The sequence below is a fragment of the Aphelocoma coerulescens genome, chromosome 4, assembly GCF_041296385.1.
Source record: "Aphelocoma coerulescens isolate FSJ_1873_10779 chromosome 4, UR_Acoe_1.0, whole genome shotgun sequence".
NCBI lineage: Eukaryota > Metazoa > Chordata > Aves > Passeriformes > Corvidae > Aphelocoma > Aphelocoma coerulescens.
Window position 1 is genome coordinate 26974495 of NC_091017.1, and position 16882 is coordinate 26991376.

At 44.1% G+C, this 16882-nt stretch overlaps 2 protein-coding genes across 5 annotated transcripts in view; both read right to left on the reverse strand.

The window, feature by feature from the left end:
- LOC138109576 (endomucin-like) overlaps nucleotides 1–16882 on the reverse strand; it is a 37354-nt gene that overhangs the window by 14709 nt on the left and 5763 nt on the right. For 3 of the 4 annotated variants that reach the window (XM_069013235.1, XM_069013236.1, XM_069013234.1), the window contains exons 2-4: nucleotides 15662–15694; nucleotides 12881–12946; nucleotides 11241–11336 (exon numbers count right to left, since the gene is read on the reverse strand). In XM_069013235.1, the coding sequence (XP_068869336.1) occupies nucleotides 11241–11336; nucleotides 12881–12946; nucleotides 15662–15694 (195 nt within the window). Of the gene's footprint in view, nucleotides 1–11240; nucleotides 11337–12880; nucleotides 12947–15661; nucleotides 15695–16066; nucleotides 16210–16882 lie in introns of those variants that run through there. The other variant, XR_011150614.1, reaches the window with a different exon arrangement.
- LOC138109223 (uncharacterized) lies at nucleotides 740–2891 on the reverse strand. The gene has a single exon (XM_069012299.1). It carries the CDS (start codon nucleotides 2849–2851, stop codon nucleotides 740–742), a length of 2112 nt encoding a protein of 703 aa, XP_068868400.1. The 5' UTR covers nucleotides 2852–2891.

A 16882-nucleotide genomic window follows, 5' to 3' on the forward strand; every position in this document is an offset into this window, starting at 1 on the left:
GAAGAAGAAAAAAAGTTAATACCATTTTGACTGCTGGAACTCAAACCCCAGACATTTAGACATGACTATTGCAGCTGCTGGCACAAGGCTCAGTTCTAATTTTGCAGTATTGCATTAAGTTCTGAAAGGCAGGAAAGGACTCCACTACTAGAAAAAGTAGTAAAGTAGGTATGTTTTATTCCAGCGCTGGGACGCATGGGGGATCGCTCCTCCAAAATCATGCGTGCCTACAGCTGTTTTCAGCTCGGTATTTATTGGGTTACAAGTTCCATATTCATTATGTTTCCTAACAAACTCATACATATTCATCACCTAGCCCCGCCCAGCCTCGCTTCGTATTATAATGAACTCAAAAGTCATTTACATCCGCATTGCGCTTGCGCAGTGTTGTCTGGTGGTTGTGGTAGGGGTCTCTCGGGGGTCTTGCGACGAAGTCAGGGGAGTCTTCCTCGTCTGAACTTTTCACCTTTCTCTCCTGCGCATGCTCTTTTATACCTTTGGCCTGGGTTTAAGCTTTGGGACTGGTTTGAGCTAGTTTTGGGATGAAGCAGGATGCCTGTCTGAGACTCCCCCTGGTTTTATCAGCAGTCTCTTATCTTCTTCTTCCTGCTCTGGTATGCTGACCAAGCTAGATGCATTGTTCCTAACAACCGAATTCTTTTGCTCCCCATCCCCCTGATTCAGTCCCCCCTTTTCTAAAGAGTTAGTAAATTCTTTTACTAATACTTAAATTCTTTTTCTAATGAATTTTTTGGTAGGCATCTCTTAATGTTTTCCCGTGTGCGTTTGACAAAGTAGTTAGAACTGATAGTCTTTTTAGTACTCTATAGTTCCAAATAAGTAACGCGATAGACAGCGCGAGACAGGTGCTAACCAAGGTTAATAAGACAATTATGGGGTGACATAACGTATTTAGGATACCCGTTGCGGTAGGTGACCACCCGAAAAGTGAGTCCCACCAGTTATGACTTGCGTCTTGTCTCACTCTTTGCAAAATTCTGCTGATTTCTTGTGTGTCATAATGGACAGTGACTAAGGTCTTTTCCCCGTTTCTTTGGATTTCTTTCAAAATCTCCATGAGGTCCTGATGTTTTACTAATTGCTTTACTAATGTTAGGTCCATCCCAATAGGTGTGGGTAGCAATTTATGGTAAACGGTATAGTTAGACCTTATTAATTGATGAGATACGACTGGTGCTAAATACAAAAAATCACACCCAACAATCATGGCAAAATTACAAATACAAAAATTAGAGTGATTCCTGGCAGTTACATTTATAACATTGTCATCTATCATCATTGAAGTGCAGGTAGTTCTTAAGCACACACAGCCTTGCCCAACATATACGAGTACAGTTTTCGGTGAAGTGTCTGGGTGGATCTCAAAGTGACATATGCCTTGTTCTGTATCAAGACATATGTCTCTGGCATCAAGTGTATTACTTTCACAGATAAATCCTTGTTGTTCCCGTGTAATACAAGATTCTAAATTCACTGTTTGCCATTTTTCTCTTACCATCCGAGCCCATACTCTATGTTCAGAGGGGTAGAAAACTGTCCCTTTATGGTTTAATCCCAATGCGACAATAGGATGAATTACATAAACTGTGGCATTCCGTATCGTAAGCACAAAGGCAGTAGCTATGTTAGTCATTGGGCTATAGGTGAAATTTACCAAGGTCCACCAGGATTGGAGTTTTCTTTCTAATTTAGTAGCATTGTTCCAAACAGCCTCTCGGATCTCAATAGGAAATACACCTTCATTACCCTCTCTTATGATTAAGGAAGCTGTGGACTGCATCCATAATTGAGCCTGTATGCAGCTAAAGGCTAATGAGACATTGTCCTGAGCTGTGCCAAGCGTGTTTAATATCAGTTCGTGATCCAGGTTGCTGATTTTTGCAAGGTCTGGGAGTATTTTTGAGACTTGCCACTGGCTGTTTCCTAATGCTAATAGGGAAGATTGTAGGGGCTGTTTTAATTTGGTGAGGTCACTGGTTGCCGTGGCCAGTTTATTCATCAGTATCTCTGAATCAATTCCATTTATAACTCCCAGCCCTGTTCCTAGCATGCCACTCAGGTCTCTCCGCATTCTGCTCTTGAGGGGGGTTTGCTTCTGCAGCCAGGCTGTCCACCCTTCAAGGGATGTTTGAATTAAAGGGGAGCAGGCTGGTTGGATTTCAGAAATGTTAATTTGCATTAGTAGTTCTACACGCTTAAGAGACCATTCTGGGTTAAACAGCAGTAATTGTTGGCCTGTGTTCCTTACTACATAAGGGCCAATCTCATAAACCTTTGGCTCAGATTTAAGTGGTGTGACCTGGGTTTGGATCTGATTGCCAGAGTAGGTCATAGTGGGCCTAGCCATGGCATTTATCTGGAATTTGAATGAGAGTCCATTACTGCCTTGGCCCCAAAGACAAACCACTTCAACAGTCTGTACTAATGTAAAATTATACCAACAGTCTGCTTCACTTGCGTAACTACAGATTTCACGGTGTTTGTCTGTAGAAGTAGTTGAGACACTGATTTGGGTTGCTTTTCTGTGAGTAGTCCCGTTAATCATTCGGCATCCAATCTTGATTTTTTCTCCTACAGTCCCCTGGAGCTGCCAAGTTCTTTGTTTTTCCCACTCTTGCTTTGTATACACTTGGTTTCCGTGTATGACTACAGTCAACAGGTTTAAATTTTTTAAATCAGAATATTTCCCCATGAGTCCAGTAACCCGCATAAAGGCTTGAGACCATATGTCTTCTCCCCTAGGAATAATTTCCTGGCTGATGGTTACAATTATAACTGTGAGAAAAACAATTTTCTGGGTTATACTTGCGTGCCACCCTAACATTTTCATTTTGTTCGAGTAAACTTCAATTTCAGTTCATCCCCAGGGGTCACTTTCCAAGGGGTCTCTGGAGCCTTCTTTACTCGGGTATGGTGAATCCAGGCACTCTGTTCTCTGATCTTAATCACGGTGTAAGTGGTGAGGAGCACCTGGAATGGTCCTTCCCACTGTGGTTCCAGAGTCTTTTCTGTAAGAGACTTAACATATACATAATCTCCAGGCTGAATGCCATGTACAGGACCGTCTAGGCCTCGACTTCGAGTTCCAGCCACATGTTTTCCAATTTCTCTAAGCTGTTTATCTAAAGCAATCATGTAGGTGGTTAGCGTTTCTTCCTCTGTTTGCGTAGATATTCCTTTCTGTACCCCATATGGTCTCCTATAAAGTATTTCAAAGGGACTTAGCTTCTCCTTAATCCTGGGCTTGGTCCGAATTCGTAACAATGCAAGTGGGAGAGATTGGGGCCAGGGTAGGTTAGCTTCTTGCCCTAATCTCACAATTTGCTGCTTAATCATATGGTTCATTTTCTCTACTTGGCCACTCGACTGGGGATGGTATGGAGTGTGGAGTTCCCAATCTATGCCTAAATGTCGGCTAGTTTGTTGTACCACCCTTGAAATAAAATGTGGTCCCCTATCTGAGGACATTGTGGCTGGAACTCCGAAGCGCGGTATTATTTCTTGTAGTAACACCTTGGTTACTTCTCGAGCCTTAGCGGTCCTAGTAGGAAAAGCTTCTGGCCATCCTGAAAAAGTATCTGTTAGCACTAACAAATATCGATACCCCCCTTTTCTTGGAAGTTCTGTGAAATCAATCTGCCACTGCTGTCCTGGCCCATGGCCTCTCCCAATTTGGCCTAATTTTGGTTTAGGGGTATTTTTGGGATTAGTCTGGAGGCAAAGGTTGCACTGTCGGGTTACTTGCATAACAGTTTCGTATAAGTTTCTGGCGATAATTTTCTCAATTAAGTAATTATATAAGGCATTTGTTCCCCAGTGTGTTTTCTGGTGTTCCTCTCTAACTACGGCCCATAGCAAATGAGAGGGAACAACTACTTTTTCCCCTGCAGTGATAGCCCATCCCTCTTGATTAAATGTTCCCTTTTCATCTTTAATCAATTTCTTGTCTTTTTTATTATATGTTGGCTTACCCTCTAGGGAAAGTTGTCCATCTGGGATCAAGGCCCCAGTTGTTGTTACTTCACCTTTTGCTGCTTCTTTTGCCTCTCTGTCCGCCAGTTCATTTCCTTCTTCCAATTCTGAGCTCACCTTTTGATGTGCCCTTATGTGCATGATTGCTACTTTCTCAGGTAGCTGGACTGCTTCCAACAGCCGCATTATTTCTTCTGCATGTTTGATGTTCTTTCCATGCGAATTTAACAGTCCTCTTTCTTTCCAAATGGCCCCGTGTGCGTGTACAACTCCAAACGCATACCTTGAGTCTGCATAGATGTTTATTTTCTTTCCTTTTGCCATCTCTAAGGCACGGGTTAGGGCGATTATTTCAGCCTTCTGCGCAGAGGTGTTTGTTGGCAGAGGTCCGGATTCTATCACCTCCTGGCAGGTGGTAACTGCATGCCCAGCATGTCGCTTTCCACTGATGATGTAGCTGCTCCCATCAGTAAACCAGGTCTCTGCGTTGTCTAAAGGGGTATCCTTCAGATCCGGGCGGCTGGAGTAGGTGGCTTCCATGGTCTCCAGGCAATCATGGCGTACTGGTTCTCCTTGATTTCCACTGAGAAAGGAAGCTGGATTGACAATGTTAGTTACCACTATTTCTACATCATCTTGTTCCACCATGATGGCTTGATATTTCAGGAACCTTTGTGGGGAGAGCCAGTGCCCACCTTTCACTTCCAGCACCGCAGACACCGTGTGGGATACCAGTACAGTCATTCTCTGACCCAAGGTGAACTTGCGTGCTTCTTGGATGTTTAGCACGACTGCTGCAACAGCTCTGAGGCACCCAGGCCATCCTTTGGCTGCTGCATCTAGCTGCTTAGAGAAATAAGCAACTGCCCGTCGGTATGGGCCCAGGTCCTGTGCTAGTATTCCCAGGGCGATCCCTTGCTTCTCATGGGAAAATAGAAAGAATGGCTTACTCACGTCTGGGAGTCCTAGAGCTGGAGCTGACATGAGGGCATTCTTTAGCTGGCTGAAGGCCCGCGTGGCCTCCTTTGTCCACTGGAGATCTCTGCTTTCCTTTGTAATGAGTTCATATAATGGTTTCACGAGCAGCCCGTAATTGTAAATCCACAATCTGCACCACCCCGTCATCCCCAGAAAAGTCCGTAACTCTTTCGCTGTCTGGGGCTTTGGGGTTTGGCATATCGCTTCTTTGCGATCTTGCCCCAAAGTTCGTTGCCCAGCACTGACTTCATAGCCCAGATAGATCACTTTCCGTTTCACCACCTGAGCCTTTTTCTTGGATACCCTGTACCCTTGGAGTCCCAAGAAGTTTAAGAGGCTTACCGTCCAGGCTGTGCAAGCTTCCTCTGTTCGGGTAGCTATTAGGAGATCATCCACGTACTGCAATAGCTTCCCTTCTCCTGGTGGGGCTTCCCAGGACTCTATGTCTTTTGTGAGCTGTTCTCCAAACAAGGTGGGACTGTTCTTAAATCCCTGAGGCAACACCGTCCATGTGAGCTGGGTTTTGCGTCCACTCTTAGGGCTTTCCCATTCGAATGCAAAAATTTTCTGGCTGGCTTCATGGAGAGGGAGGCAAAAGAAGGCATCCTTTAGATCTAAAACAGTAAACCAGGTTAGTTCTGGTGTTAAGCATGTTAACAGAGTGTAAGGGTTTGCCACCACAGGATAGAGATCCTCAGTTATCTTATTAACAGCCCGTAAATCCTGGACCACCCGGTAAGATCCATCGGGTTTACGGACAGGCAGGATAGGAGTATTAAAATCAGATTGGCACTCTTTTAACAATCCCAACTGTAAGAATTTTTCAATTATTGGGCCAATTCCTTCCCTGTCTTCCCTTTTAAGGGGATACTGTTTAATTCTAACTGGTTGTTTCCCTTCTTTGAGTTTGATCTGTATTGGGGTTGCATTTTTGGCTCTCCCAGGTACATCTGTGGCCCAGACTCCTGGGAACACCTGGCTTATTATCTCTTCCCTGATTTCCTCCACAGGGCCTTTGGTTGTTAATATTAGGCTCAGTATCTCTATGTACTGTTGGTCATTTACCTCCAGAATAACTTCCCCATTCCTAAAAATAATGGTTGCTTGTAATTGTTCTAATAAGTCTCTTCCCAAGAGTGCTTTTGGAGAATTGGGTAAATATAGAAACTTGTGAATACCCCATTGTTTCCCAATTTTATATTTCAATGGCTTACAAAAATAAGCTTTTTCAGATTGGCCAGTTGCTCCGTGTACCACAATATAGTCATCCTCCACAGGCATCAAAGCTTTATTTAAAACTGAATATGCTGCCCCCGTATCCACCAAAAATTCTATTTCTTTTTCCTTGTCCCCTAGCTTCATTATAACCAGTGGATCCGCTAGGGTGGAATCCCCCGGTCCTCTTCAGTCTTCTTTCACATGTGCAACCACCCTCCCCCTTCCTCGGTTTCCTCTGTTCTGGCAGTCTTCTTGTCTTCTTTCTGGGCACTCATTTTTCCAATGGCCGGACCTTCCACAAATCGCGCATTGGTCTCTACCTAGCGGGGGTGGGCCCTGTCTGGGAGGTCCTCGTCTGGGGGGTCCTTGTCTAAGTTTTCCTCTATTCCCTTCTTCTACTACTGCTACTAATCTCCTCATCCCTTGCTTGTAGCTTTCTTCTCGATTACTGAATACCCTCCAAGCTGCATCTAATAGAGTTTCTAAATTCCTCCCTTCTAGCCCCTGAAGTTTCTGTAATTTACGTCTGATATCTCCTGTGGATTGCCCTATAAACAAAGATACCAGCTGTTGTACCCCTACCTCGGTCCCAGGATCCAGCGATGTGTTACGGCGCATTGCATCCCTCAGACGATCCAGGAATTCGGATGGTGACTCGGAAGGACCCTGTCTTATTGCGTACAAAGCTGACCAGTTTAGGGTCTTGGGAATAGCCCTTTCCACCCCTTTTGCTATCCATTCTTGATAACTTTTTAATTTCTTTAATTCAGCTGTTCTATTCGGATTCCAGTGTGGTTCCTGGAGTGGGAAGTAATCTTTTACATCTAATTGTTGCGTTTTGTAATAGTCCTCTGCCAAGTCTCGAGCTGTTTTCAAAACTAACTGTCTTTCTGTCTCTGTTAGTCCACCCAATAATAATTGTATATCAGCCCAATCTGGATTATGCTGTTTAATTATAAGTCGCAAGCGCTCAGCAGTACTTGCTGGATCATTTCGGTAATTTTTGGCAATATTATACCATGCATCTAGGTCAGCAGTAGAGAAAGGTACTCTAATCAACATTGTATCCCCATCAGGTGCCACCGCCTCTCTCAGGGGTGCCATCAGTACCTGTTTCCTGGTTCGGGACGAGACAGGACTGCCCGGGGGAGAGGGGGTTGGCGCTGGTGTTCCTTCCGAGTCCGCATCCTCTTCCTGTCTCCTAAGGGGAGGCTTAAGCAAATCGGTTAATTCATCATCATCTTGTCCCTGAGCTGCTGTTTGATAGACTTTGTCTGACCTTGTGCATCTCTGGCCTATGCTGCACGACGAGCAGCAGCGCTTAATTCTTCTTTGGCCCTTTTTATTTTCTTTTTCCAGAGCTAACACCATAGGATCACTGGGGGGTTTGATTCCACAGTGTCTCTGCCATTCAGGGTGTTTTCGGAGAGAGAAAAATGCATCAGCGTAGGAAACTTCTTCCCATTTACCTTCCCGCCTCAAAAACAGCACTAGCTGAAGCAAAGTATTATAATCTAAAGTTCCGTTAGATGGCCATTTAGCTTTATTTTCTAATTTATACAGTGGCCACCACTGGGTATAATATTTTATAAGGGTTTTTTTATTTTCTGTGCCTCCAGCTCCTACTATCTCCTTCCAATGGGCTAGAATACAGCCGAGCGGGCTTGCTCTGGGGATTTCCTTACTTTGTCTGGTTCCCATCCTATTTGAGCTTACTCAAATACTGTGCCACCCCCTTCGGGTCACCTGTATCCTATGCCTTTTGCCAAGGCTGCTTGAAATCTTCCTTTTTTTTTTTTTTTTTTTTTTTTTTTTTTTTTTTTTTTTTTCTCCTTTCTCCGACTTCCACAAGATCTACACTGAACTTACACCCACACACCAAGCAGGGAGTCCTCTCTATCACTCGAGCAGATAGGACACATGAATGGAGAGAGTTTTGTCCCCTAGCATTATCTCGTTTCCACCCAAATCTTTCTTCACACTTTCTCACAATTCTTTCCCAATTTTCTTCCCGAACCTCCCAAACCTCAGGCACCAAATGCGACTTCCCACACACAATCTTTAAAATCTCAGGCTCAAAATACAAACTTTACACTGCATTAATATCCATGCAACTTGCTGCCCTCCCGTTGAAAAAGGTTCTGATACATCCACAAGAGCAAGCTATTTCTTGTACTCTTTCAAACTTTAAATTCTCTGCTGCTGGTTGTTCTCAATCAAAAGCCACTAATATTCCTGCAGAGGTTCTTCCAGTCAAGATTCCAAATTCAACGAACAAGCACTCTTCCAAACAAATGTCTCAATATCACACTCTCAAATATCACACGGCAGCACGCAAGCTTCCTGTTTTACAAACGAATAAGCGACCTGATACACATCTGCACGACCGAATACACATCTGCACGACCGAATACACATCCACACCCATAAAAAGCAATCCCACAACAACCAATGTCTGCACAAACATATAAACAACATTCAAACCAGCTACTAGTAGCAAAATGTTCGTGACACTCGCTTGTAATAGTTTCAGGATCCCGCTTGTATTTTTCCAACACAGTAACAAGTTCCACCGGGACCCCCCCTTGGAATCACCCAATCCGCCCCCAGGATTGCTAGCGGCCGCTCTATTGGTCGGTGATTGCCCCTTGCCGGCCCCACCTTTTCCCTCACAGGGACTACGCTGCGCGTGGGACGTCTCCTCACGGCTTACCAGCAGCCCTGGCCACGCGTACGACTTACAGGCACCTTAAATGCAAAACATACCGTTTGTCTGCAGCTTTAGCAGGTCGTTGTCTGTCCGCTGCAGTGAGCGAGCTGAGGGGAGGAGATCCGCCAGGAAAGGCCTGGGGCGCGCATAGGATGTCCGCTCCTCAGCCGATCCTGCAGCCGGGCAGAGTCTCTCCTGCCTGGCTCGCCAAATGAAAGGCAGGAAAGGACTCCACTACTAGAAAAAGTAGTAAAGTAGGTATGTTTTATTCCAGCGCTGGGACGCATGGGGGATCGCTCCTCCAAAATCATGCGTGCCTACAGCTGTTTTCAGCTCGGTATTTATCGGGTTACAAGTTCCATATTCATTAAGTTTCCTAACAAACTCATACATATTCATCACCTAGCCCCGCCCAGCCTCGCTTCGTATTATAATGAACTCAAAAGTCATTTACATCCGCATTGCGCTTGCGCAGTGTTGTCTGGTGGTTGTGGTAGGGGTCTCTCGGGGGTCTTGTGACGAAGTCAGGGGAGTCTTCCTCGTCTGAACTTTTCACCTTTCTCTCCTGCGCATGCTCTTTTATACCTTTGGCCTGGGTTTAAGCTTTGGGACTGGTTTGAGCTAGTTTTGGGATGAAGCAGGATGCCTGTCTGAGACTCCCCCTGGTTTTATCAGCAGTCTCTTATCTTCTTCTTCCTGCTCTGGTATGCTGACCAAGCTAGATGCATTGTTCCTAACAACCGAATTCTTTTGCTCCCCATCCCCCTGATTCAGTTCATTCACACAATCAATCAGCTTGAATAGTAATTGTTATTTTTCTGGTCATCTATGGAAGTGAACTGATGCTGCTCCTACTGATGCTTCTGGAAACCAGGGAGAATGACAGAGGACTTGCCCAAGAGCACAACAGAAGCACGTTTTTTTCCCTGCAGCTCCCAAATCCCTGGGTAGCTGGCGCAGAGGACATGAGCATGCGATGGTTCTTGAGTACACAACAACTGAGCTAAAAGATACGGGGTGAGGGGACTGAGGGAACAAGGGTGTTCCTGAGGCCGTACCCCCTGTGGGGTACAACCTGGCACGACATCCGAGAACAGAGTTTGTCATCCCCATCGATGAGGAACAGGTTTGTCTCCAAAATGAATCATATGCTGAATGTATTTTATGCTTACGTGCAAGTGTGGGCAGATACAAGGGGCCGGGGGTTACATCAGAGACACGGCACCAACTCCATGGCACCAAGTACAGGGCTTTCCATCTGCAGGGGAAGTGCACTGGATGGGTCTGGGCAAATCCTACAGGAAGCACCACAGGTATCTACTCTATCTTCAAAATGAATTTGCTAATACAGTGCCTGATGACATTTGCACAGAGGGGAGGCTGGTAAGGAAATGTTCTCCATCTCACATCTTTGTCTCCCGACTCTGAATATTCAGTAATTTCCTAAGTAAGGATCATACCTTCCTCTGTTTATCTGGGTCTGTTTTGCCATGTCATTGGCTAAATTGGTTGTGACACACTGTTTGTCTTGGTTTACAGTTTCAATACCCTGTTGTGATTTTGTATTTCCAAGGCCAGGTGATTTCACAGCTCTGCACAGGTCTCCTAACTCACACCAGCTCACAGGGACAGAAAAACCACAGTCTGGATTCAGATCTGGGTTTTCACTTAATGGAGATTTACACTTACCTGTGGCCTGCCTGGGCAGCCCTGAAATATTCGTCAAATGGACTCTGATGGAACTATAACCCATTATTTTAAGTATTTAATGGACAACAAAGAAAGAGATACTGACTTTAGCTGCTCTGTCAAAATGACTATTTCTGCAAATACTGTTTGCTCAGGGATTTTGTTCCCTGCACATTATACTGTAACTGGAAAATTTTACTCATGTGTCATGTGCATGTGTGTGTGTGTGTATGTATCAGGTATATCCCAAAAGAAAACATTGATATTTCTTTGCCTGTGTCTAGAAGAAAGATAAAATACATAAAGGGATTTTGTTGAACATCTTCAAATTTAGTTTTCACTGTCTATTTCTATCTGATTGATTGTGTTAGCACAGGTGTTTGTTAGCTCTTTGTAGCTGCAAAATCATGAACAAAAGGCTTTACAGCATTATATGTTCTCCAAAAATCATTTTTGCTCACTCTGCTCTTCCTACTGATTTTGAAAATGAAGTGTTAGTTTCCCACATTAGGCAAAACACTTCAAAATACAAAAGGCTTTCCCACCAGACTGCCACAACAGTGATGGTTAAGGTAATCTAAAAGAGATCTTTTAATAATGAAAAGCACATTGATTTCCCCCCCATCCCCTGCAGAGAAAGCAAACCAAATACCTGGAGTTTTCTTCTGGCACATCTTGTACAAAGCCACCAGTGAGAAGACAGAGAGGGTAATGACTATCAGGGTGATGACAATTGGCAAGATAACATCTGCAAAAGAGGGAGAACAATTTTGGCTGCTGCCTCTGACTTACACTGCCTCTGTGTATAGGCACTTACACACACTGAGAGGCACCTCCAGCTCCATTTCACCAAACATTACCCATTTCTCTGGAGCAGGGTAACCTGCTGCTCCTGTTACTCTTCCTGCAACCACTGAGCCTCAGGCTTGGACTCTCTGGGGAGGGAAGACTGAAGCATCTTCCTTCTCCCACCCTTACCCCTTCCCTGACACTCATGCTGCCCTGTGGAACTGCTTTCACCCATTTTTCAGTAAAAGAACAAAGTTTCAGCACCTGCTCCACTGGGCCCATCCTAATTTTGAGGAAAACACTCGTCATTCAACCCCAATGCTGATGGCCTCCAAAGGTTTTGTGAGAAAGTCGTGTTCCAGAAACAAATTTTTTGAACATGCAATTTATTTTTTCCTCTTTTTCAAGGAAAAAAAAAAAAAAAAAAAAAAAAAAAAAAAGAGAGAGAGAGACCTGTCTGAAATTCAGCAACTGAAGTGATTGTTTTGCTTTTAGCATTGTGCACCCAGAAAGACACCAAGGAATTACATAATTCAGTAACATTCCCCACAGCACTTACAACCTGGGATAGAAAATGCAAGATCTCCTTTTAAAATGAGGACATTTCTTTCCTTTTATTATTTCCCACCATCTGCCATTTCCTGACAGGTGTTTCCCAGCCAAGAAGCAAAAAAAAAAAAAAGAAAGAATTATGTAATGAAGAAGAGCTTTCCCAGGGAAACATATAAACCCAGCTTCTCCCTTTTTATCTTTTCTCTGGCAGCAACCGGCCACATTCAAACTTATCAGGCACTGTTCCACCTGCTGGCCTAAGCCCTGTGTCAGGGGGAGGCTGCATTCAATGGCTCTCAATGCAATTAATGTTTAATATTCATATAGATGTGTCTGTGCATCTATGGAACTAGAGGGAGACCGTTTACAGGGGGAAAACATCAAACATATTTTGCTTAGTCAGTATGCTGGGTAGGAAAGAGCAAATCTGCAGCAACACTCTTGCCCCAGAGATGCATAATATTAAAATGAAAGATTAAGTAGCATGCATCACACAAATATCAAGTGCTTAAAGGGTCTGCAGAAGACTGCCTCCTGGACCTTCCCTCCCATGACGATAGGAATAGTATATGCGTATCGTACATTCACAACAACACGCTCATATAATATGTACAACATGTATATGAGCAACTTTTTTGTATGTTCCCTTGTGTCTTCTCTCACAGGGGATGACTCTTCTTCTCTCTTTTTTCTTTTTTTTTTTTTTCAATTTTACCACTCTGAATCAGTCCTGTGCTGCTCTACAGTGAGAGTGGTATCAACTTATCAAGCTCTGTTTTTCTTTGAGAGGAGTTTTGTAACCAGCATTTAAGTGGTTTGTGATAGGGCTTAAGTCCAGTAAGGCTACAAATAAAAATGCCAGTTTAATTTGTCTGCTGTGCCAATCACTCATCAAAAGCAAAACTGACCAGCTAAAACTCAAAAGCCATACAGTTAAGTAAGAATACTCACTAGAATAGCGGATATCACTCCCTGTCTGAGTCTGGTTTCCAGAACTGCTTTTAGGATTTCCAGAAGCTAGACATGCAAAAGAAATATTGCCTTTCAGGTAAACATGTATTGCCAGAATTCCCCAAACAACTCCCTCTGAAAGAATCACCCTCCCAAAACAACTTCTGTGTCCCCAGTTCTGGAGCTTCAGCTTGGTGCTTCACATCTATATTTCTTCTCAATAATACTTGGAAAACTTGGCAAGAGGGGTGGTAAAGTTTATCTAGCATGGCCTAGAAGAAACACACACTTTGTATGGGTGCAGATTTCCCTAGGATCATCTGCTTGTCCACTTACAGGTTGTGAGCTACAAAGTTTTTCACTTTGAGGAGGTTATGGTACTGTTCAACATTGAAAAGAACTTTTAACAAGTAAATAAACATGAAAGAGAGTGAAAATTAGACCTGTATCCAACAGAAGAAAGACCAAAATATTCACTGCTAATTAAAAAAAAAAAAAAAAAAAAGTGCTAATAGTAGATGAAGAATTCCAAAGAGGTGCAATATTTGTAGATAGCAAGTTTCTTGAGTGCTGTTATAGATGAATGTGTCTGCTCTCTGCCACATTTGGAGAGAGCAATGACTGTTGTGAGCCTCTGGGACATTTTTGAGGGCTGGGTTTAAAGGAATGCATTTCTACCTTCAGGTGCTAATGTGAATTTGAGTCAGGTATCAACAACACAAAATATTTATTACCTGTCTGCATAGAGCCTATGAAAAAACAATGACTAAACTTCCAGAGAGAAAACAGAAACTGCATATATCGGTGTTTCCCTGGGTGTAATGTATAACACATGGGATTGCATTCCATATTGGATGGAGGCTTGAGCAGACAAGTGCTCACTGCCACTGAAGGAGCTGACTGGCTGGACAGATGCGATGCAAGGTCAAGCATTTCCATTGCCCGGCTAAATATCAGAAGTGGCTCTCAAACAAAGGCATCTGGGGAAGGTGATCTCTTGAAAAGGGGTCCTAGCAGAGGTTATAGCTCCATATATAAGTGGTGAGGACATGGTAACAGCCACTGAGGTTTTGTTACTCAGGTACCTACTCACAACCCACACCTGTAGGATTGCATGGTTCCTCTTCCAAAGAACAGAAGAGGGCTCAAATTGTTGGGTGGAAGCTATGAAATTAGTTAAGTCATTAAAACCAATTTCTTACGGCCGTTTTGAGGTCTAGAATACAATTTTGTTCTACTAAGTCTCTGAAAGACACGTCCCTGTTTTTACAGAAACTTTTGTATAGGCAGTACATGTAACTCTAATCCATGGAGTTACAGTAACAAATAAGGTTTGTTTTTCCCAACCGTGTAGGAATTCCCCTTCCTTGCAAAACTGATTTTAAACTCATGCCCACTATTAAAAAATGGTTTTGTGGTTGTTTTCTTTCCCCCTTCCCCACTCTTCTACCCTTATTTGTCTGGACACAGTCAGAAACCTCCTGGGGAAAAATTATCACTTACTAAGTGCTTGTGTGGTGCCTAAAAAATACAGTCATAACTGAGACATTCTGATGCTATAGTGCAGGAAACAATCATTGCCCAAGACTTTATCTCTGAAAAATGACTGTTTCTTTAAAGCAGAAATTCTCTTTCCCTCGGTGCCTGTCTGCTGAGGGGTGATAATGTAAGGTTGGAAACTGAGCCATCATCAAGTGACTAAAATAATTCCTATGAATTCTTAATTCCATGTGATTGCTTCAGATTTCCCAAGGAAATACTACTGCCTTTTTTTTACCTTATCTATTATACTACATGATATAGAGGGCAAGCAGGCAATTATCACAGCAATGAGTTACCCTGGATACTGACTGGAAATGCCAACAGAAACAAACTGCACTGAAAAACAGGAATACGTATCCCTGCATTTGTGCAGGAGATGTGTGCCTCTCCTCAGGAGAAAAACTGAGGACTGAAATCCACTGGGTTTTTTTTCCTGGTTATGTGTTAATGGACCAAGATGTGAGTAATGAAGGAAAGAAAAAAACATAGGTCAGCATTTTAACTACTTGTGACCATCAATAAGAAACATGACAGCTGAAAAGAAACATTACTGAACAAAACAGAGTGAGGAACTAAAACCTTAAGCTCATTTCCCCACTTCTTTCATTAAAGTGTCTCACAAGTCAGCCACTCCTGTCTAGTTTCTCTGAATCTCAAAGGTATTTTCCAGTTATGGAATAATCTGGGATCAGAATAAAAATGAATTGGAGAAATACATCCATCATGGTAACAGGAGGGCCAAGATTCTGCAGGCAGCAGCAGCAAGAACTGCAGAGACCAGTACAGAAGAGACTGTTTCCTGATAAGCCCAGAGAAAGGAAAATAGGACAATACAGGTTCATTAGCACAGGAAACTTGCCTTACTCTGGGACTTGCTGCTTCTAACTACAGGGTGAGGAATGAGAGCCTGGCAAGAACAAGTGCCTTGGTAAACACTATTTATATGAGCTTCCCATGGCATCACGTAATATGCCAGGCCTGATTTTTTTTGTGGTCCCACCGTGTTTTCTTTCCAGTATCAGCTAGTCCAACATGGTACTCAGCTGAAATCACAGCAAAGTTACTCAATGCTACAAGCTGAACATCACTTTTCTGCTTCTCTGTACTGTGTGTCAGGTTCATTATTCCCCTAGATCCTTCTTGCTCCCTGAACATTTCCTTTCCTCAGACTGCCCCTCTCCCACCCACACCAGCCTTTTTCCATCGGTGTGCATAGAGCAAACTCTCTATTGCTCTTACTTGTTAAACTTGTTGGAGAGCTCACGGGAAGGCCTGCAATAAAACAGAAGGAATAGTTTTGTTAGTATTTGTTTTAGACGTCCAGAGTCTTCACATCATGCAAACTGGCAGGCTCTAGCAACATGCCAACACCATTCCCAAGCCCAGAAACTCTGAGCTGTGACATCCCTTATACATGGGAGCAGAATCCGAAGCCCAGCCTATGCTAGGTTGTTATTCTGCTCAAGAAAATCCTGAATTAATTGATACATTCTTAAAGAACTCCTCCTTCCAAAACCAAGTTAAGTGCCTGGGAATGAATAGCTGACCTTTAACTGAGAAGTAAGTTGTTTTAATAAAAGAAATTAATTGAGACATATCTTCAAGAGTCACAAAAGCCTTTAAAAATAAATCTTTGTTTATTACCTTGGTGTTTTTGGCTAGCAGACTGCCCAGCAGCAGGAGTAAGAGGCACTGGTAATGAGGAAGAAATTGACCTTACAGAGCACTGGGCACGATGCTTACTGTCTCATTACTGTCAGCTTCCCCTAGCTACTTCACAAGTTTTTGGGGCACAACACATATTTTTTGTTAGCATGCTGCTGTTTCTGTGTGCCTAGACTGCAGCACAACCAATGGCGAAGCGGGGCGGGGCCGGCCGCGCCAGGCGGGCAGCGGGAGAGGCCCCGCCCCCATTTAAAGAGACAGCGGGGCTGAGGGGGTGTCTCGGTCCTGTCACCCCCGCTGTGGGGGCTTCTCCAGCTTCAGCCCCCTCACAGGCGCCGCCGGCCTGCGCTGGGGATGGGGCTCCGTGGGGTCACCGGCGGGAGAGGCCCTGCCAAGAGTCACTCCACTCATTTCCCCGGGGTTCTTTATCGCCAAGTTCCGCACCGGCTCCGAGCCTCGCCTGTGTGCTCAGATGGCACCAGAGCCGCCGCACTGCCGGCGAAGCCTTCTTTCCGCAATGGAGTTAATTGGCTTTTGTGTGCTAAGCGCCCCAGGAGCAGCCTGAAGGAGATTATCTTCCTTCAGGGTTTGGGATGAGGGGCTCTTGCACTGCGTTGCCGAGGACACGAGGCTGCCCAGGGGCGTCGAATAAAGCTCCCATCAACTCTTCAAGATTCCGGGGGTGGGGAAGTGCCAACAACTCTACACACGTGGGCTGACTTTTCTTTTTACCTCTATCTTAAGCAGGGGATGCACCAATACCTAGGGCCTCAGACTCTTTTGTGGTGCCAGATA